Raw genomic sequence first — 21,415 nt, 5'->3', positions numbered from 1 at the left:
TTTTTCTTCTTTCCTCATCCAAACTTAGTTTACGAGATGCTGGAATTGGATTTATTCTTGTCATAGATCGCAGACAGGACAAATGGACCTCCGTGAAAGCTTCTGTTCTGCGAATAACAGTGAGTACTGTCTTAACTCCTTCGAAAGATTTTTTTTTTTTTTTTTTTTTAGTGTTGAACCTTCCTCTTTGAGTGGAAAACAGCCAATTTCTTCAAAAGAACGGTAACCAATAGATGACACAAAAAGTATCCAGTAGTTCTTTTGCATCCCAGCTGACTGGAACTGAGCATCATGTGTCTGTGGTGTGCTTTAATGCAATTGGAGCTCAGGACATCTTCCTGAGAAGGCACTTGGAGAGCATGTGCGTGTGTATGCACATAAATGCATGTGGCTTGCTGCTTTCCCAGGTAGGGACCAATATTTGCATGGACAGCCCATGACTCTACCTTTCACTGTTCCAGTGAGCTTCCAATATGGGAAGAGATGAGGATGAGGATTCTGCCTTACTTTGCTGCTTGTGAAAGGACTTGTGATGTCCAAATTAAAACAGGGGTTGCTTGTAAACAGGAAAATATAATGTACTTACTATGATCCATCTATAGCACACACAGTTACTTTCAGTCCCACTTTTAGTTAATGTTTTTAAAATCTGAAAACAGAGCTTCTTAGAGGCTTTTTTTATTAACACATGTAGGAAAAGACAGATTCATGTTTATGAAGTGCTCAGCCTACTGTTGGTTTACTTTGCTTGTTTTCTTGTTATCCTTACTTGTATTGTTAGTGCTTATAATCTTTCCAGTAAGTGCTGAAAAACAGAGCTGTAAGCATCTTTTCTTTAACTTTTAATGGCTAATAAAATTTGGCTCTGTAAGAAAGAAGTGAAATTAAAACAGTGAATGTCATTTTTGTGTAGCCCCATTCTGACCAAAGAATTGTTTGTTTATCGTAAGTTAAAAGGTATTTATTAAAGGTAATACATTATTCCCACTATATGACTTCTTGTGAATGAATATGTAATGATAAATATTCCCACAATACAACTTGTTCCATGATAAGTATGTCAGGAATGTTAAAAATATACCAGAATATTAACAGAATTTGATTTTGCAGTTCACTTTGAAATTTTGTGATGCAGCTTTGAGATGATTCCAGCAGTGGAAACTGAGAGCAGCATAATTTGGGGTGATTAAAGGAAAAGTGCTAAATCTTTGGAGTTTTTGAATCTCTAAAAATTCAATGCTGTAGTTTCTGTTCAAGGACAAATAAGCATTCCACAGATGGCAGTCCTTTCATTTATATAATTGGGGTGGTTGCAGGTGGGAGATTATTAGAGACACATTGCTTGTAGCCATAATATTAATGTTTATGGTAATGTTCCTCCAATGTGTGTCATTTTGCCTAGAAGCACAATATAAAGAACCCGAGTATCTATTCCCTTTGATAAGGGACCCATCACTGGAGTGATGGCATTCGTGTCTCAGGGCTTTGCCTGGAGAAGGGTGTTAAGCACAGGAAGTGCTGTGGGTTGCAGTGCTGTTGATGATGGATTACTTTCCTTTTCCCTTCTTTTCTCATTCTTCTATGAGCTTTATTTAAAAGAAAATGGAAAATAAAAAAAAAAAACCACACTTCTTAGTTGAAGTCTAATCTCTCAGAGGCATGATCTTTTTTATATATATATATTTTTTTTTTGTTGAACTGGCTCAGCTCTGGCTTTGTATTTCATGCATGGATGTGTGTGGCAGCCCTCCTTTGGGCTTCAGCAGGAGTCACATCATCCTTGAACGCCTGAAAATCTCATTTTCCTATTCCAAAAAAAAATCTGGTGAAAAATAGTTTGCTGTTGTCCACCATTTGTTTGCTATAAATGAACTCTAAATGCATTTCTGCTGCCTGTTCCTTAAAACGACAAAGCCAAATATACACAGTGTATGTCTTGCACCAGTCATGAGGATTTCTCTGGGTCCAGTTGATGGACAAAGATTTTTTTAAATGGCTCAATGGCAACTGGAAGCTTAATTTCTGCTTGTTTGTTTTTTCTAACAGTCAAAGTTGTCTTTTGATAGTGATGAAGCATCTGAGTGTCATTTGGGTTGTCCAGAAAGAAACTTATGTCTGAAAGGCTGGTATCCCAAGCAATTTTGATTGCTGCTGTCTCACATTATTTGAGAAGAGAGTTTTGGCTGTTGCCTCATTTGTTGTAGTTCCTGCAGCATCCTCCCTGTTGTCTTTCCTGACTTTTCTCTAATCATCCTGAGGGGTTGACCCTCTTGATTAATGAAATCAGAGATGCTAGTGTGGGGTGCTGTGGCTGGAGCATCTGCCCATCACTAATATCTTGACAGCTGTAGGAAATATATTTGTAGGCGCTGAGCAGCTGCTAACTAGAAATTCATACTTTTTTTAGTATTACTATTTTGTGTTATTTTCAAGACTCTTCACATAGAATTGTTTGATTAGTACTACTGGGTGTTGGAAGTATGTCTTGAAACAGAAGTGATGAAGAAAATTTTTTTCAGGCTGAAATTGATGTGGAAAATCTTTCTATATTATGAAAATTTTCTAGACTTCATTTTTTCCCCTTTTTGTTAGGGATCATTTTCTTTCCTGAGACTGAAAACGATAATGAGCTGAATCTGTATTTCACGGTGATTCTTTAAGGTTGCTATAGACAATCAAGGCTGTAAAGACAGAGGTAAAGCTATTTTTGCAGACACAGTGGAAGGGCAGTGGCTGCACCATTCATCCAGGGGGACTGCTGCTAAAGCACGTGTAGTGACAGCAGAACTGAAACCAAAGCCAGAGGCACTGGGCTGAAAGGTGGTGCCTCTTTTCCTGGGATGTGAAAGGGTGCTGCTCTGTTAGTAGTTCCAGTGTGTTTTCTTAAAAAATGAAGCTTATGTTATTACATGATCTTTGTCTCTGTGGTTCTGTCATCACTGTCTTCCTCTGTCTTGAAAGGCTGAAGTGTGAACTCAGTCTTTCAAAGAAAAAACTGCACTCAACATCATTAAAAGTTCCACCATAGCCATCAGCCTCATACTGAAAGTCCAGAGAAAATAAACTTCCTTAAACTTGGTGTTTAGGGAATAACACATGTGGGCAACTGCTGTTGAGGGAGCAGTTGATATGGAGGTCACCCAGGTGGTAGTGAAAAAGTTTTATCCAGTCACAAACTTTGCAGCCATTTCTAAATATGACAAGAGCTGGGTTTTATTCAACCTCCTAGAGAAACTTACTTTGTGATTTGCCATTTTTGACTAAGGATGTATTGCATGCAGGTTTCATGCCTTCTGTTTTAGACTACATTGTCCAGAGCACTGTTTTTTCTTAGTTTTTCATAAATCAAAATGTAGTCTTCACTGTAGCAGAGGCTTAGCCCATTAGTGGCTTTGAAGATTAGGGCCAAGACCTTTAGCTGGCAGGGGGAGACCAAAAGCCAGTGGAGAGACTGGAGTGCTAATACCAGCCTAAACCTTGCAGGAGCCAGGCAGTCCCGGGTTTGTGCCATCTGGAGTTGTTTTTACATCCAAGGTGAGAAACAGTGAATTACAGTAATCCAACCTTGAGTTCTTTGGCTTTGTAGAGAGGTGTTGAGTTTCTTAGTGAGTTGTTGTTGGAGAAAAGATGCTTCTAGTAAGTGATGCTCTGTGAAAGGCACTATTTTATGTTATGTTATGGATAAGTATTTCTCACTAGCCCAGTTTCTAGCAAGCTCTTTGAATCATGTTCAGCATTGATACTTAACAATTCATATCGGTTAAGTTTGAAAAAGCTAGTGGTCTTTCAGCCCCTACTTATTTCTTTTTTTTCCTTGGATTCAAAACAAGAGCTTGACAGTATGATGAAGTTAGTATTCATATTAATATTGTGGCTATTAATTATTTCAGTTAATGATAAAATAAAAGGTTATTTTGAGATGCTGTATGGTTTTGTCTTACTACTTTGGATGTTTTGAGAATATTACATGTGCAGGCACTTTGTCCTTACTCTTGTAAAGTCAGCCATTTTTCCTTTTTATTATATAGAGTTTTAATATGCAAAAAGAGGGAAGTGGTTCACTTAAGGTCTGAAAACAGGATCATAACATCACAAACATTAAACACAGATCTAATGCAAAACAGCTCAATGTTTTTAAAACTAGATTTCAAACTGCTGCTTTTATAAATTGATTTAATTCAAGATTCTTTCCTGACAAGATGCCTGTTTCAAAGGCTTCATTCTAGCCAGGAATAAACAGTCTTGACAAAAAAAAATGGGGGAGAGTAGGGGCATTTTTTAGCACCTTTATATACAGAGGTATTTTGGAAAGAAGTGCCCTGTGGCTTGCGGCATACTAGTTAAGTGCAGAAGGGAAAACACCACCACAGAGCTTGGTGGTGTGAGTATATTGAAGCTCTTCATAAAATGAAAACCAGTGTTGCTCCAAGTATTTTAAGACAGAACAACTAAAACTGAGTCAGGCACTAGCTCTTGGATGGCTCACATGGTTCAGATAGTTCTGAAAGCTGCTCACCTGGAATGTGGAGAAGAAAAGATCTTGTAGGTTCACTGTTTATCAGAAAAACTTTCCTTTGCTGTGTAGGAGTATAAAAGACTTCTGAGCACCAGGGCAGCTGAGTGAATTGCTCTGTGGGACTGAAGAGTAGATGGCAACTTTAAGTTCATCTCTGTCTAAAAGGTATACATACCTATCCACATAATTCCTTTGTATGCTAAATAAGCCTTAGGAGGGCATAGCATACATGAGATATGAAAACTCAGGAGTGTTGGCTTTCTTTCCTAAAGCTCACCTTTGGCTATTCACTACTGAAAGCTTTAGTGACTAGCTTCTGGTTGTAGACCCCAGCCACTGCTCTGCTGTGTGCTGCCTCTTTCTGGGAGCGGCAGCCTGGCAGTGCTGCATACCGTCTTAGTAAATATTGTGACTGTTGTAAAGTATGTGATTTAATGAGACTTATTCCTCCTTTGAAAATGCCATCTGCCTAATAGCCTGTAGTGCATGTGCCATACACAATTGCTGTCAGGCAGGAGTGTGTGGGATGGCTGCTGTTCCTGACTGGTCCACGTAAAATTGTCGGGTGACTTAAACAGCTCCCTGTTGGGCACCAACAGAGCAAGACCACATTACAAACTGGAAACCAAAGATAGGAAGACTTTGAAATGCTGTCCCTCCCGCCCTGCAAATAAGCTTACCAGCCATCAGGCAGGCATTGTTTCGTGCTCAGCTTTTGCAGTTCCTTACCAGCCATTCAGCATCGTGTCATCTTCATACATGAGATGGCCTGCTTCTCCTTACCTCCCACTGTTAGGAGCTGCTTAATTTCAGGATCACTACTAGTGCTACAGGTAGCTTCTCTGTCATTAATATTCTGTGAAGAAAAGTGATAATTAAGTCTATATGTATCTAACTTAATTTTACATTTTGTCAAAAACCCCGACAGGTTCAGTCTGTCTAATATTGCCCGTTTCCAGAAGCCTGGAGCATGCAGTGGAAAGCTCCCCATCCCTAGGCAATTGCGCCCATTGCCCCTTCTCTTCTCCACATGGCTCTTTGTGAAGAGAGCCTCTGTCCTCTTTGTAGCCACCCTTCAAGTAGCAGCTGGAATGCTGTGATGAGATTCCCCCTGAGCCTTCTCTTCTCTGGGGAGAAGAGAACTAATTCCTTCAGTCTGTCCCCACCAGGCAGGTTCTTCAGCCCTTTGATCATCTTTATGGTTACTTAAATTTACTTTTGGCGTCTTTCATGCCTCATAACTTCATCCTATTGGATTTTTTTAATGTATCTACTCAACTTGAAATTAACGGTTTAGATATTTCCCAGTATTCTGGGTAAAGGCTAAATGGGTTGCAAGTATGTGCTGCCAACGATGCTATGTCTGGATGTCATGTGGTGGAGTAGATATTTCATATGAAAATGTGTTATCTAAAAGATATTTCTTCTTGGAACTTCTTCATCTGAAATGTTGGCATTGCCAATGAATTAACTTCACCTTTTGGAAGCTGAAAATCAGCAGCTCAGGCTCTAAACGGTGCTATTTTAGGCACAAAATTAATAGACACATGCCTATTGCATGTGTGAAATGAATAGACTACATGGCTGTCCTTCTGAAAAGCTTAGTCTGGAGTTTTAATAAAAAAGAAATATTTTGTCCATTCTTGCAATGCCTCCAAGTTAAATAATTTTCTCAAATAACTTTGCAGCTGTCCTTGATACAATAATTTTAAAACATGGTAAAAACCCATCTTTTCTTAACTTTTTCTTCTGAATACAGTCAGGAATTTTTCAAATTAAAAACTTTTAATATAGAAAACTGTGGGTTAGTAAGTCCACAGGGTGTACTACTTTTAGTACAGAGAAAGACTGTTTAAAGTGCAAGGATGAGAAGCTGGTGTGGGCACTCTTACCTGGATTCTCCTCCCAGCCCTCAGACAGACTCCTTTGGGACTGAACCCCATGCTTTCTAGAAAATTTGGACATCACCAAAGTGGAGGCAGATTGTGAAGCTCAAGCCTTTAAGGTTCCTCAATCAAATTGAGATCTCTGTTGTATACTGGATATGTGGGGAACAACAGTGAAGTCTTCCAGGAAAGTTTTTTAACCACTTCTCTCTTTTAAAGTTTGTGATTTTCAGTGCTAAATACCTGGAAGTCTTGGAAACTTCAAAATGAATATTAAACCATTCTCCAACCTGCCAGATACTGACAGTTTCACTAGGCATGGAAACAGAGCATAGTGTAACAGCTCCTTCAATCTGGTTTTGGATTTTAAATGTTTGCTTGGTTTTGTCCTTTTTGTTTTTTGTCTTTTTTTTTTTGGTAGTTCAATTTGCTAGAAATGTGACATAATTTCCAACAGTAAAATGAAGAAAATGGCATACTTACTCGTTGTAATGCTCATTCCTGTAGTGAGCTTCACTGTCTCCATATAGTGGAAATACTGAATAGGGGGGAAGACTTGCATGATTTCAAGAATTTCTAAACGCCAAGTATGCAAACCTCTGCCATGGCAGAGGTAGATCCTTAGTAATTTAGTGCTATTTCTGCGCTTTCCTTCTTCTCTTTTCTGTTTCCCCCCCATCACTTCAAGAACTGGAAAAGATCCATCAGACTACTGGTTGGAAGATGATGAGGAAAAAAGCACAGCTGAGAATTATTATGTTCAGCTTTTATTTCTGTCTGTAAAATTAAAGCTTTTTTCTAAGCTGCTGTAAGAGAAATTCAGTCTCAGTGGCAATGGTTTGTGTAGGCAACCGGCAAGGTAGTATATGCACAAGTTAGAAATGTGTTGTTAGGTGTTTAGACAGTAGCGGAGGTTTCTCTTGGCAACCCCTATGGAAGAGAAGATAAGGTAACTGTGAGAGTATTGCTGTTGAAAAAGTATTAATCCACCACTGTTTATTAGCCTCCTTGGCTGAATGTAATCTTAGCTGAAGAGTGTTACAAGACAGCCCCGAAAAATGTGATTACAGGGGAATAGATTCCTGTTCCCAAAGAAGAGTAAATGTCTGTTTGAATGAAGCTCTGTGTACAAGTCTTGCAAGTTTATAATTGGTAACCCCATTATGGGAAGCCTTTGTTAGGGTTAGTTTGTGGTTTAATGGGGGCTTCTCCTTGTTCAAAAATATTTTCTGGAACTGAGAGACAGAAAATAACAGACTAAACTTGTTTTGCAGGCATCTTTCCCAGGAAACCTTCAACTAGTCCTCGTTCTGCGCCCAACAGGGTTTTTTCATCGAGCTCTCTCGGACATTGCTTTCAAATTCAACAAAGATGAGTTTAAAATGAAAGTACCTGTAAGTAATACTCTGTTTTTACTTTACTATCAGAAATCTGTTAAAGTACTTAATGTCACCAGTGAGGATCAAAAAAATCCTAGCAAAAAGGAGCATGTGAATTTTCAAGCAGATGCATTTCCCATGGACAAATACTGTAGTTTCTATCATTTGAGCAAGCATACAACTGCTTCCTGTTGTTACATCACCAGTAAACCCACTGGTAATGCTTTTGTTTGTAAATGTACAGTGTTTATAGTTTAAAATAAACTCTGAAACTATACAAGTTAAAAATATACTAGCTATTTTACTTATTGGATGTAAACTTCAAGGGTGAAAGATAATCTTTAAGGTACTTTTCCCCCATCCCTTGTTTATGTTGAAGAAACAGTCTTTACATGCCAAACTACTGGAGATACTGTTGTTCTCTTACACAGACTTAGGATAACAAGGCAAAATGAACAAGAAATGAATGTTGCTTTTAGAAAATAGCCATGTATGGTTTATCAAGATAAAAAAATAATCTGGTGGTGTAATTCATGTTGTAAAATCCATAAACTCTTTTTAAATCTGCCTGGTGCTCATGCTCATATACAGTTTTTTACTTTTACTGTTATCTTCAACTGAAACAACTGTTAGGTTTATTTTTCTGTATCCAAAGGAAATAGTTCCATCACTTGCTTCTTGATCAGAGGCTGAAGGATGGAGCTTAGAATCCTTAATAGGAGACTTCTCAACACATTCCCTTTTTTTCTTTGCTGCTGCAGATCATAATGCTGGGCTCAGTATCAGAACTGCAGAGTTACATTGATAAAACACAATTAACAGAAGATCTTGGTGGCACCCTGGATTACTGCCATAACAGATGGCTGTCCCGTCGCACTGTAAGTCTTAGTCGTTGTTATAACTTGTCAGTTTAATGATCTGGTTTATACGCTGTCACTTATAAAATAGATTCCAAGTGATGCAAGTTGACTTGCTCGGGGTGAGAAGATGTTCCCAATGGTACTTAGTCATCTTGGAGAAATACTATGAGTAATAATTTGGGAGTGGTTTTCGGAACACTTGGAGCAAAGGAATTACTGTATATTATTGTGTCGAGGTTTATTGGTTTTGCTACAAGAAGAAAAAGCTCAAGTTGTAAAATAACTCCAGAGTATAAAAATATGAGGAAGATATACCTGATACAAGCCTAGGAAAAATATACAAATAAGGAATTAATGGTGACGGTATCTGTTGCTTGCAAAACTATACTTTGACCATTTTTCATGTAATTCATCTGCTTGGGTTTGTTTTGAAAGTTACATTTTGTATGCATGTGTGTGTTTGTATATATGTATGTGATGAGCAATGAAACATCTTTAATGATTTTTATTCCAAAAGGCTATAGAAGGTTTTGCCCAAAAGGTTAAGCAAACAGCTCAGATACTTCAGTCCTTTGGGACTGAGCTGGCTGAAACAGAACTACCAAATGATGTGCAATCAACCAGCTCCCTTCTTGCAACACACACAGAAAAGAAGGACAAAATGAAGGTATGTAATTTTTGTAAAAATGCTATTTTCTAGTTAAACTGTGTTTTAATTTATAGCTAATAATGTTAACAGAAAATTCAGAGGATGTTAACAATGTGAAACACTGAAATCTTATTGAGCTTGTTTTGGTTGGTTTGATGTTAAATATCCCTCTTGCATTCAAAATGGCATTTCTTGAGGCTAAGTTTATGTTTGTACAAATGCATAATGACTTGTATGTGGAATTAGAAATTCCTTTGTAAGTAGCAGTGTGTTCGATTTGCATTTTTGTTTGCAACAAGAAATTTGATTGTGTGCACATATGAAAATATTTGACCTTTTGAAAAATGGACAAACGTTCTTTCAAATCAGATAAAATGAAACCTATTTGGGGGTTTCAAAGCTGGATATCTAAAACTTATGAGATATTTGGAGCCTAAGGAGACACTAGAAGCCTATATATCATGAAAATTAAACTAGGTTACATTGGGATCTCAAGATGATAAACATAGAAAAAAAAAAAAGGCATTTAGAATTTACTGTCTGTATTTGTGGTCAAACACTGCTTTTAATCAAACTATGCTTGCTCTACTGCTGTTAAGTCTTCAAACTGGAAAAAGGATTTTGTTTTATGATGTGTGCTTAAAAAACCAAAAGCACACAACTACAGTGTGGGGTTCTTTTTTGTTTTGTAGGAGGATATCAGGTTAGCAGTAGAACAGGGAGATGATATCCTCGGAAGTATTACAAAACCAGGTACTGAGAATCCTGAATACAAACTGAATCAAGATCAGCTAGACAGCCAAACTACAGTAGAAAGGTGAGAGGAGTGCAGTACTGAATGTGCTGCTTTTTCTGGGTTTTTTGACCCCTTCCCAGCTCTTTTACTTAGCTCCTTATGCATGCTTTTGCATTGAAGTGGGAGGTTTCTTTTCCTTTAAATTTGCCCAAAGGAGCTTCTAGCTTTGCTTGATATCTTATCAGTGTTGTTAGTAGCTTTTAATTTGTTACTAGGGAGTACACCGCTATTGAAGTATCTATGCAGAAACTTCCTATATGGTTCCTTTGGGCATAGAAGTAACAGAAGTTTTTTCCTTTGCTACCCCTGCAAATAGCTGCCAGGTTTGAAGACATTTTATCACCATAGAACAGATGTAAATTTTCACAAAGCTATGAAAGCGTTGCTTATTTCCCTCAGGCAATATTCTGCATTCTTTTTTTCTCTGTCATTCTGTGTTTCTGCTACAGTGGGGCTGACTTTTCTTTCCAAATAACTGTCCATTCCAATACACAAAGCTTGGCAGAAGCCACTTTTTTTGGTCACTGTTGCTATCAGCCATCCGAAGGACAGTCAGGGTGGGGGTTGCTAATTTATCCAAAATGTTCCTACTCAATATAATATCTGAGGGAAGCTGGAACAAACTGTGTGTGTTTGCATGTGCCTTTTTTCTAATTGGTTTTAACTTGTAAATTCAGGGTTTATTGCCATGCTATTGAAGACAAGAGTTCATTAAAATTCTGATATATGGCCTTCTGTAGGCATAGCCTAAGTAAGGCAAAGCACGCTGTAAAGTCCATAGGATAACATACTGTCAAATGCAGTATTAGAAGATAAGTTCAAAAGTAAAAATTCTAAGGCATTCACCAAAATTATCCTTGAAGAAGGCTCTTTTCATTGCAGTACTGCTGGGCACTTGCCTGATGTATTTAAGAAGTAACTCTGCTTGAAAGAGAAGCAGTGACCTTCAGGTTTATTATGAGCCTTGCTCCAAGGAATGAAATGTAAGGGCAGCTGGCTGGTCACAGCAGTATGACTTTTTGCCTTCATTTTTGCTCATAGCCCAAGGCTTGGGTTCCTCTGGGTCCTAGCCCACACACATTTGCATGTTTTATTTATGTGTGCTAACCCTAAGTACCCATGTCCCCAGGCCAGAGCTGAGAAGAAGTCTATGTGCAGCAGCTAGCTTCAAATCAGCACTTGCCAATTTTTCAGAACTTAATATTTGTGTTGGGTTTCAGTTTTACACCAGTGTTATTTTAGGAAACAATTCTGTGCAATACTCAAAGTTTCCTGTATCCAGTTTATTTTTTCTGGAAAATATTGCTTTGGTGAGGCCTTTTGTTTACTGTGTAAGATTGTATTGTCCATTGAAGGCTGAACCCATCATTCTTACAGGTTTTTTGGGGGGTGTTTGTTTGGGGTTGTGGTTTTTTTTTAAGGCTTCTGGCTCAATTACATGAAACGGAGACTGCCTTTGATGAGTTTTGGATTAAGCATCAGCAGAAACTTGAGCAGTGTCTGCGCCTTCGGAATTTTGAACAGAATTTCAGAGAGGTGAGAACTTCTTGGTGGTGGTCAATATTCGGTAATACAGAAATGATGCAGAAGAAAATACTTCCCCCTCTTGCTTTTTCAGCTCTTGAGTGTGCTTGAAAGTTTCTCCAGCCTTTTTCTTGTACATGTCCTTACTTGACATACTGCTATCTTTCCTACCTTGAATATTTGCCTATAGAGGCATAATAGCTTCTCTTCTGCAGTCTTGCAATCTTTTTTAGTTCCACGGGCCCAGCAGTGTATAGAGGTTCAAAAACTCCTTTGAAACCTGCTCTCCACCACAGAAGCATAATATGCTGTCTGCAAGGCTTTCATCTTTCCAGTAGGCCTTTTTATGGAACTGAGACGTAGCTAAAACCTTCTGGCTGAAATTTTATAAAACAGTCTCCAACACTGTGGGTGGGAAGTTGCAAACACACTGTTAGAAGCTGGGTGGAGGCTGAACTACAATTTTTACAGCCAGTTTCTGATCTCATGTTAGTTTAACTCGTGCTTGGTGGCACTTACAGTCTCTTTACACTGGCGTAGCTGATCTCAGAGCACAGCCCCTGTGTCTCTGTGGGAGCAATGCTCAGAAAACCTCTTACCAAGTGTATGTCTCAACCAACTGTTCGGTTGAGGACCTATCCCTCACGTTTTGCTGTTTATGTTAATGTTGCTTTGTATTATTGTCATCTGGTGAGAACAAGATCATAAATGTTTCCTGAACATTAGTTTTCCTGTTCTTCTCTTCAGCAGCAGGAAACAGGATTATTTCGCTGCCTTTTCTTTGCATTTGTTTTCATTTTGAATTGAGGGTAAAGGTAGGCTGACAAAAAAAGTCATTTGTCTCTGTGGCCAAGTCAGCCTATAATGCGAATAACCTGACTAGAAATAGTAGCTAGCAGCTATTTACATGATGGGTCTTCAGAGAGGTGGAATCATCTTCACTGATACATAGCTGTGTCTCATTTCAGGTCAAAGCAGCTTTAGATACTTTGTCCGAGAGACTGTCTGCTTTCTTAGATGTGGGAAACAGCTGTTCACATGTGGAGCATATTTTGAAAGATCTTGCCAGCTATGAAGAAAAATCATGTGTAAGAACTCTCTAGGTCTCCTTAATTTCTGGTATGACAGTGCATGTGTGGAAGGGAACTATATTTGATTACTGAGTATAACTTATGAGCAGGAGCTTAAGCTGACAACAGGGCAGAAGAAGTCTCAAGTAATGTGTAGAAGGAATTTTGAATGAAGTCTTTAACCACTGGAGCAGCTCAGTTCTTAAAGAGCAGAGTGACTATTCACAAAGTCAAGGGTGATCAGTTTGTGAAGGAACTGCATGAAGTGTATGCATAGCCAAGTTCTGCACTTCGTGATCAAGGGGCCACTTCCATTACAATTAAAGCCATTTATTTAATTAAATCTCAGAAATGAGAAAGCTGTGTATTGAATGTACAATATGTTAAAAGATGAACAAAAGAAACATATACTCTGAACAATGTAGAAAAGGCACCTTATGATTTGTGCTTCACAAGAAAATATATAGCTCTGTAAGTGAGGTTGTTGCTCATGGGGCTAAAGTGCTGGAGTTAGGTACTTTTTAATTTGAGTTCAGACTGCTACTGTACTCCAAATTGTATACTTATGCACACAAACATGCTGCCAAATACATAAGGCATAGAAAGACAGTAGTGGTTCCTTCACAGGGTGGCATATGATAAAATTCATTGATGTTTCTGAAGTACTCTGATACAATAAAGAACGTTGCATTCAAGTTCTTGGGCATCTGGAAAGAAATCATTTTGATTTATTAAGCAAGGCAACTGTTAACCAAAGATATATTCTTTGTCAACATGTGTATTTACTGCATAAAACATTTTCATTGGTGTTGATTTAAAAAAAGATGTACCTAAGTCATACTTGCTTTCTTAGGAAACTGTAGCAAAAGCCAGAATGCTAGCCTCAGAGGGTGATGCTTTTATTCAAAGCAATCATTATGCTGTGGACTCCATTATTCCAAAGTGCAGTGAACTTCATCAACTCTGTGATGCCTTCACTACTGAGATAGAACGGAGGAGGAATCTTCTTAACAAATCTCTAGAACTGCATGGCTTACTAGAAAAGGTAAATTTTGTATGGAACAGTTCTGTTTCCCGTATTGTTTGCTAAAACCTCAGCCAACCAGCTGTCAAAATGGCAGGTAAAACATATGTGTGTGCTGGAAGTTTTCTCCTTAAATAGCTTGAATACTTCAGAAGTAGAGGCATGAAATATTTTAGACCTGTTAGTGTTTGATGCTGACGTTGGTGCATTCTGAACCTGTTCTTTTCTGTGTTTCTAGTCTATGAAGTGGTGTGATGAAGGAATTTATCTGCTGGCTTCGCAGCCAGTAGATAAGTGTCAGTCTCAGGATGGTGCAGAATCAGCATTACAGGAGATTGAGAAGTTCCTAGACACTGGTGCAAGCAATAAAATCAAAGAGTTGAATAAAATTTACAGAGAGTATGCGCACATCCTCAATGAAGACCTAAAGGTACCAGAAGACATTTATGTGTATCTGTGCAGCCATTTGTTAATTTTAGAATTTCTCTCTTGCATGGCCATTGATAAAGCTAAGTAATCAGTATTAGGAGTTATACCTGGGAATTGGAAAGCCAACACATTTCCCTACCTAAGGTGCAGGTCCTGTCATACCTTTGGAAAAGCATCAAGGGCTTCAGAGCCTTTTAATAACTACTTCAATTTTTCAGGTAGCAAATTGCTTTTAAAAGAAATTCTCCTAAGAGAATATTTGATTTTTTTTTTTTTATGTGGCAAAAAGATTCCTGTCCTTAATATTTGTATGACTTCCGCTTTGTAGCTGCCTTGTTTTAGAACCTGAGAACATGTCCCTTTTCCTCCTGGTTCATCTCTTCGTGTAACAGAACCATTAGAAACTGTCAAAAACCTTTTTTTTTTTTTTTTGTATTAAATTGGAACCTGAAACCCACTGGTTTCTCTACAGCAAGCACACAAATGTTTTATGACGCAATAGTCCAATTTTTAGGTGTACTAAATGACTGGAAATTATGCCTTGTTGGGAGTGAAGAGTAAGGTAATATTTTTATATGTGGAATAAAAGCAATTGCAATTGCAAATCTATGTGCTGTAAATGGCAGTGTAGCTTTATTGATGGCTCTCTGACCATTTATTTTCTTTATTTCTGTGTCAATGTTAGGAGCATGTGCAAAAGGTTTTCCAGAAGCAAGAAAGTATGGAAGAAATGTTTCAAAAGAGACAAGTAAGTCTTAAGAAACTGGCAGCTAAGCAGACACGTCCTGTTCAGCCAGTTGCACCAAGACCTGAAGCCTTTGTAAAATCTCCTTGTACCTCTCCAGGTAAGTAACTGTAGTAGCCTTTAATTTTTTGCACTGTGCTGAGAAACTTAAAGAAACTTGCAGCTGTAATTTGTGGTTGCACAAACATCTGTGTCAGATCTGCTCAAGTTCCAACTGCTGTTTGATTTTGGTTTACGTGCTTAGGTCTTCAAAGAGAATACGTATCCAACTCAGAAAGCAGTGCACTTCGGAGGGTAAATTACAGAAGAGGAAAGGTAATTGCTTTTCTTTGCACTTTTTGTGTTTGAGAAAGTCCTAATACAACAGAATATTCAGGAACTTCAATAAGAATGAGGTAATTCCACTGAAAAAGTGATGGTATTGCCCCTATCGAAGTAACTCTGGTGAAGCAGTCGTGTGGATTGAATAGAGGCTGCTTTGTCACTGGGCTGGATGCGAGGGAAGGTAAAGTAAATAGTTGCCTATATTAGGAAAAATGTTAGGGGCAGCAAAATATAAAATCTATGAACAGGAAACATTTTTTATTTGCCAGTAGTAACTGGCTACTCTTAAAACTGGCAAAAGTGAAGAGGTAGTTGTCATTGGCTCCAAGACAGCTTCACCTGACCTAATGGGTTGCCATTCCCAAATGGGGATGGTCTTCCTGTCCCGCCTCCGGTGAGGGAAGTAACCTGACAGCAGCACAGAAATAAGTAGTTTCCCACTGGGCTAGGGAGTTGAATCAACTCAGCAAAAAGTTCAGCAAAAGACAACGCAAGGAGGATGGCAGGACCACATGACCAGTAGGTACAACAGTTCAGAACTGGGTTAGTTCAAGGGGGATTGAAAGCAGAACCTCCCACTTTTTCAGCAAGACGTAATTAGGTCAGCCATTACAGTAGAAGTTGTAAGAATGAACTTAAGTGACAAGGTATGAAGTTACCATAACATTATCAGAGAACCTAATTTTTAGCTTGGAAAACAGACTAAGGCCAGTGTTGCCCCCAAGATTATGCTGATGCTCTGATGTTGTCTTCCTGGAAAGGTGCCTCGAACCACAGTCTTTTCTAAGCTGGTCTTTCACAGAGAACTAACTCACTGTGTCTAAATGTTCTTATGGGCTTCAAGACCTCCAGGTTGACTTGGATTTTTTTGCAGTGCTCTTTCAAATTGCCTTCATTTTTAATGGAGTACAGTCTTTCCTGTGGAAACGCATGCTGAGTGCAAAGCTCTGTATTTTAAAGTTGTTTTCCCCACCTGTGATGCCATGATAATTTTTTGTTGTTTGTTTGTTTCCACATTTAGAGTGAGATGACTGAACTCCATCAAAGCAGAGGAGGATCTACAATGGATGATGAAGAAAACTTAGCTGTGTTACGGCAGTAAGTATATTTCGATAAAAGAAAAATCCTTTTTCTCTGATTCGGTTCCAGCAAAGGCTGAGTTTGGCTAAGCATTTGATAAGACAAGTATGCTTCTCTGAATTAAGTCTCAGTACGTTTATAAATACTTTGGCTATGCTCTGTACCCGGAGGAAAATATTTCAGTCTGTCTGCAGCATTATTTATAGTTCATATAGTACCCAGACTGTAGCTTTGCTGCAGCAGGGTGATGTTATGGCAGGATAACTACATATTTTCGTTTCAGAGATTACATAGTTTTGAGTAGTAACCTCCTGGAAATCCATTGGAGTTTTTGGACTACATGCTGCAGGAGACTTTGTCTTTTTATTTGGCTTTTTAGCCCCTGTTTTGAAAACTGTACAAATAAAGAATCATTTTGTTATATAAAATACTGAGCAGCATCACTTACGTTAAAAAAGTAACTTAGTACCACCTGCAATGTGTATAGCAGAGCTTGTCTTTCTGCTTGTAAACTGGATACTTCTACTGTCTTTTCACCATTACAAGCACGTTAAATCATACAAAATCACAAGGGGAGGAGGTTGGGAGAAGCATGCTTGCTTAACCATTAGGGAAATTAAAGGAGCATTGTGATATTAAAAGGTTGCCCTAAATGCCGTTAATTTAAAAGGGTTGGTGTAACTCTAAGTCTGTATTTGATAATTCTGTGCAGCATTAACTCCAGCTCTTTTAATACTTGTGAACACAGCATAAGCAGGTTTTATATATACAATGATAAAATGCTTCACTGCTTCAGCTCACTTACTACAGCACTTAAAATGCTAGATTTGACTTATTTTCCTGTTTAAACACATTTTCAGAGATTTTATAATGTTTTAAAAATATGTGCTTGCCAATAAGGGTAAGTAAACTGGTGACAGAAATATCCATGAAACATCACATTTTCCATTACCTGGAAATTGTTCTTTTATTGTCTGAGGTAAAGTAGAAACACAAAGTTAATGTTGCCTCATTACTTTGCATAACTGAATAGGCCTGCCCTAATTGCCGTTCTTTGTCTTCAGGCATGTAATGAATGAACTTATTGAGACTGAACGAGCATATGTGGAAGAACTTCTCTGTGTTCTTGAGGTAAAAATTCAATTCCACTGCAACTGTTAGTGAATCTATTTCTCTCTTCCATTTCATGGATGCTTTGATGCTTTCCTTATCGCTGTAATGTGTCTGCTTGTCCCTTCAAGCAGTGTGATCATTACACCTCTCCTCTCTTCATCATATTGTCTTCAGTCTTCAGTCAGCTCCAGGAAGGTTGTGTGTAACATGGGAAAGTGTATCTGCATCAAGAGAACCGTGTGTCAGAGGAGAAAATTTGTTTATTGCACCCCTCTTTGTATACCTTTAAGTGATCTTCCAAATGTCATGGGTACAATAGTGGGAACAGAGTTCCTTGTAATAATAACAACAATAATACCTTCATTCAAAACTGTAAAGGGAACAAAGGTTGATATTCTCTTTGCTCCTTCCTTGTGAAGGCACAGTCGCAGCACTGCTGAGTTGGTTGTAAAAATATGCTGCAGTATTCTGTGTTGTTCCTCAAGTCTGCTAAGTCTCCAGACATGGATGTGTCATTTTCTTGTAGTCTGATTTGTCTGTAGGGGATGATGAAGCTGCAGATAACTGAGGTTGATGAACTGGAATTGAGCCAGGCAGGTACTTTTCTTGTCCATGCCAATGTTAAGCTCCTAAATAGGAGCTGTTTGAAGTTATGGACCTGAAGTGAAAATTTCTGGAAGCATATCTCCAAGTACAAGGAATGTATGAGGGTTTTAAACTCTGGTCTCGCTTTTGCATAGTTTGTGCTCAGCTTCCCATAGCATTTATGTCCTTGGTCCAGTCCAAGTACTAGGAAGTTGATGACAATAGGATGGTTGTATCTGCTGTGCGGTAATAAGGAAAGGTAGGTTTGGAGTAGAACTTAAGCATCACTTTATTCTCTGCTTTTGAATGCAACACTGTCTGTGATTCTGTTCATAAAATAAAGACTCGAATAGTTCAAGGATTTTTAGTCCTTATTTCTGCTACTGGGGAGCTGTTGCAGAATCTTTCTATTACTCTTGTTTTGCACAGAGTATAGTGCAGCCCTTGTCTCGCTAGGCCAAGCTGTCTTGGCTTTCCGACAATGTGATAGACTCTACAATACCCTGACCATGCCAGGCATGCTTCGTGGTGCCTCTTTGCAGTTTAGGATTCATCTCTCGTGCACTTGAGTGTTTGGGGCTGCCAACAGTAATTCTGGATGAGATCCTTGCTGAAGTATGGTTCAATGGCAGTCTTCCAGCTTTTGATTAATGCTAGTTATTAATCCATACCTCTGGCTATTTTCCAAATTCCTTTGTTTCTCCTGTTCTATTAATTTTCCCATTTATCCTATAAAATAGCCTGATACTCTTTTGTATGGGAAGTGTCCCATTATTATGTCATATTTAATTGCCATGCATTTTCTCCCTGCCAAAGCTCCCAATATAAAAAAACAAGGTAGCTCCAAAGATTGATTATTGGCTGGGTTTAAACTACGACAGTCTGAAACTGCTATAGCTGCTTTTATTCGAGCTTGATAGTTTTCCTTTCATTAATAACCATGATCTCACAGCCTTTAGTCTGTGAAATCCAGTAATTTTTGCTGGAGAAAAATATTGGTTTAGTCTATTTTTACTTATCAAATTTGATTCCTTTTTCAGTTTATTTCAATGCTTTTAGAACAGCTTTCAGATGGAAGGCTTAAGCAAAGCCTAAAGGAAGACTAAATGATCCCTGTGGCTACGTAGTTTTCCCTCTTTCTTAAAACACAAGTACTGTATAGGTAGTAAAAAATGAAGAGGTTTTATATTATGTTTTTAAAATAAGTACTACAACAGTCTGAAGTGAAAAAAATTATCAAAAGCTTTTTGTAAATGTATGGATTTCATGCTTTTATTTTTTCAGAATTCTAAAGTTTTGGGCTCTGTCAGGTTAAAAAACAAAATCTAATTGCTGTCTTATCCAAATGCTTGAATTGTTCAGGCTAGGCTAGTTCTAGTTTTTGCAGTTTGGGCATCACTTTGAAATTAAGAATCTTACTTGTAGGTGCACTTCTGCTTATCCTTGAATTTAATTTGTCAGTGTGTTATAATTCAGTGCAGTTTATTATATCAGTTCTGTTTATTATATCAGAACTAATGCAATGTTCTGTTACCTGCAAACAACTACAGACAGCTTGTTCCCTCATACTAATAGCTAAGACTGACATGAAGGTTTGTGTGTGTACTGGGATTGCATCTTTAAATGCAGATGTGTAAAGTTTTAACAGAAAACGTACAAACTATAGTTTATCAGGAATATGGGAATGCATAGTCTTTGCTTGGTGAAAAGTTTGCAAACTTTGTTTCATCTTAACTGAATTTGCAGTAACTATTCAGGAGTCTTACTAAAGACTATCAGTGTGTCTTACTGGACTGATGGAAAACCAGAACTCATATCCTTTTTTCATGATTAATGCTGAGCTCTTTCTTTGCTATATGTCAGCCTGTAGGCAGACTACCTTGTCAATGAGAGATAAATACTGTAAGTAAAGGGATCTAATCAGTGTGCCTCTCTCCTGTGTTGCAGGGTTATGCTGCAGAGATGGACAACCCCTTAATGGCTCATCTCATTTCACCAGAACTCCAGAATAAGAAGGACATCTTGTTTGGGAACATGGAAGAAATTTATCACTTTCACAATAGGTAAGGATTTGCATTGAGATCTAAAAATAGCATTTGGATAAGGTTTTTTTACTCTATTAATCTGAGTTAAATTGCTAGAAGATCTTTACTGAGTCACAATTGGCTATCTGACATGTCAAAATTCGTGTTGCATAAAAGAGGAAAAGCAAAATGTCTGTAACAGGTGAGCAAAGCTGTCTGAAGCTTCATTCAGATAACTGCGGTACACATGTAGAATTATTGCATTGTAGTCCTCTTCCTGAAGAAAGGTATTGGGATCTGGTTAAAACCTAATTAAAGCAAGGTTGGTTTGGTTGGGATTTTTTTTTGGGGGGGTGTTTTTCTCTTATGAAGTTTGCTATGGGAAGTAAATTGTGATTCTAAACCACAAATTCTCAACTCTTACATCTGGACTGTTTAATTTTACACTTGAGGGACCTCTCTGTGAAGTTTCAATCCTTGCTACTACAGAGGTATTTCTTCACAGGATAATATTTAAATTGGTAGAAAAGAGAAGTATTTTCAAGAGAAGTTAAGCATGTTAAATAGTTTCTTATTCCAGTAAAACTACACTGAAAGTTTTGCTGCTGACTTTTTTGGGTGATGTTTTTTATTTGAATTTGGTTTGGTTTGGGTTTTTTGTGTTTTTTTGTTTTGGTTTGGTTTCGGGTGGTTTTTTTGTTGTTGTTGTTTGGGGTTTTTTTTGTCTGGGGAGGTGGGATTTGCTTCGTTTGTTTGCTTTGTGATGTTTAGTAGTATTTGGAAGGAAACCCCGAACTTTTACTTTACAAATACTTCTGCTGAAACAAAATCACCCTTAATTCCCCAATCTCATTTGATTTCAATTGTAGCAACACTGTTAAAACAAATTGGTCAGAATATTTTAATATGCTATCCCTTTTTAAGTACACGATCTAGAAGACTTTTGTTTAGTTTTGTAGTACAGAATTACAACTGTTTCCAAAAGTTTAGAATTACAAGATGTAAACATGTACTGCAACTTTTTTAATGTATGCTCTCTGCTCCTCATAGAATATTCTTGAGAGAACTAGAAAACTATGTCGAATACCCAGAACTAGTAGGACGGTGCTTTCTGGATCAGGTATGTGTCATCTTTTTCTGGCTTTTCATTCATACGCCACCATGTAGGGCTATAACATACGACAGTGGTCTTCATGTGATTGACACCACGTCCCCTTTGTCTTGAATGGGTAACACATAGGGAATGTAGATGTTAATTGAGAGTAGGGATATTTTCTGCTGTGTGGGGTGATTAATTCTCTTAGAGCTACTACCTTGTTGAAATGAAAACACTTTATCAAAGTACCGTTTAGGAAAACATGGAGTCATGTGCTGCATTGTTTCACATCACTACAAATGGTTGGTTTACTTT

At 38.0% G+C, this 21,415-nt stretch overlaps 1 protein-coding gene across 6 annotated transcripts in view; it reads left to right on the top strand.

Moving 5' to 3' along the window:
- Positions 1 to 21,415, top strand: part of MCF2L (MCF.2 cell line derived transforming sequence like) — a 159,290-nt gene that overhangs the window by 122,231 nt on the left and 15,644 nt on the right. For all 6 annotated transcript variants that reach the window (XM_065677900.1, XM_065677897.1, XM_065677895.1 and 3 more), the window contains 15 exons: positions 29 to 119; positions 7,677 to 7,796; positions 8,543 to 8,659; positions 9,159 to 9,308; positions 9,983 to 10,107; positions 11,508 to 11,622; positions 12,579 to 12,698; positions 13,534 to 13,725; positions 13,943 to 14,134; positions 14,819 to 14,978; positions 15,123 to 15,193; positions 16,224 to 16,300; positions 17,347 to 17,413; positions 19,928 to 20,043; positions 21,055 to 21,124. In XM_065677900.1, the coding sequence (XP_065533972.1) occupies positions 29 to 119; positions 7,677 to 7,796; positions 8,543 to 8,659; positions 9,159 to 9,308; positions 9,983 to 10,107; positions 11,508 to 11,622; positions 12,579 to 12,698; positions 13,534 to 13,725; positions 13,943 to 14,134; positions 14,819 to 14,978; positions 15,123 to 15,193; positions 16,224 to 16,300; positions 17,347 to 17,413; positions 19,928 to 20,043; positions 21,055 to 21,124 (1,783 nt within the window). The remainder of the gene's footprint in view (positions 1 to 28; positions 120 to 7,676; positions 7,797 to 8,542; positions 8,660 to 9,158; positions 9,309 to 9,982; positions 10,108 to 11,507; positions 11,623 to 12,578; positions 12,699 to 13,533; positions 13,726 to 13,942; positions 14,135 to 14,818; positions 14,979 to 15,122; positions 15,194 to 16,223; positions 16,301 to 17,346; positions 17,414 to 19,927; positions 20,044 to 21,054; positions 21,125 to 21,415) is intronic.

The sequence above is a fragment of the Lathamus discolor genome, chromosome 4 (genome assembly GCF_037157495.1).
Source record: "Lathamus discolor isolate bLatDis1 chromosome 4, bLatDis1.hap1, whole genome shotgun sequence".
NCBI lineage: Eukaryota > Metazoa > Chordata > Aves > Psittaciformes > Psittacidae > Lathamus > Lathamus discolor.
The sequence above is the reverse complement of the archived record's forward strand: the minus strand, read 5'-3'. Positions and strand labels throughout refer to the sequence as shown.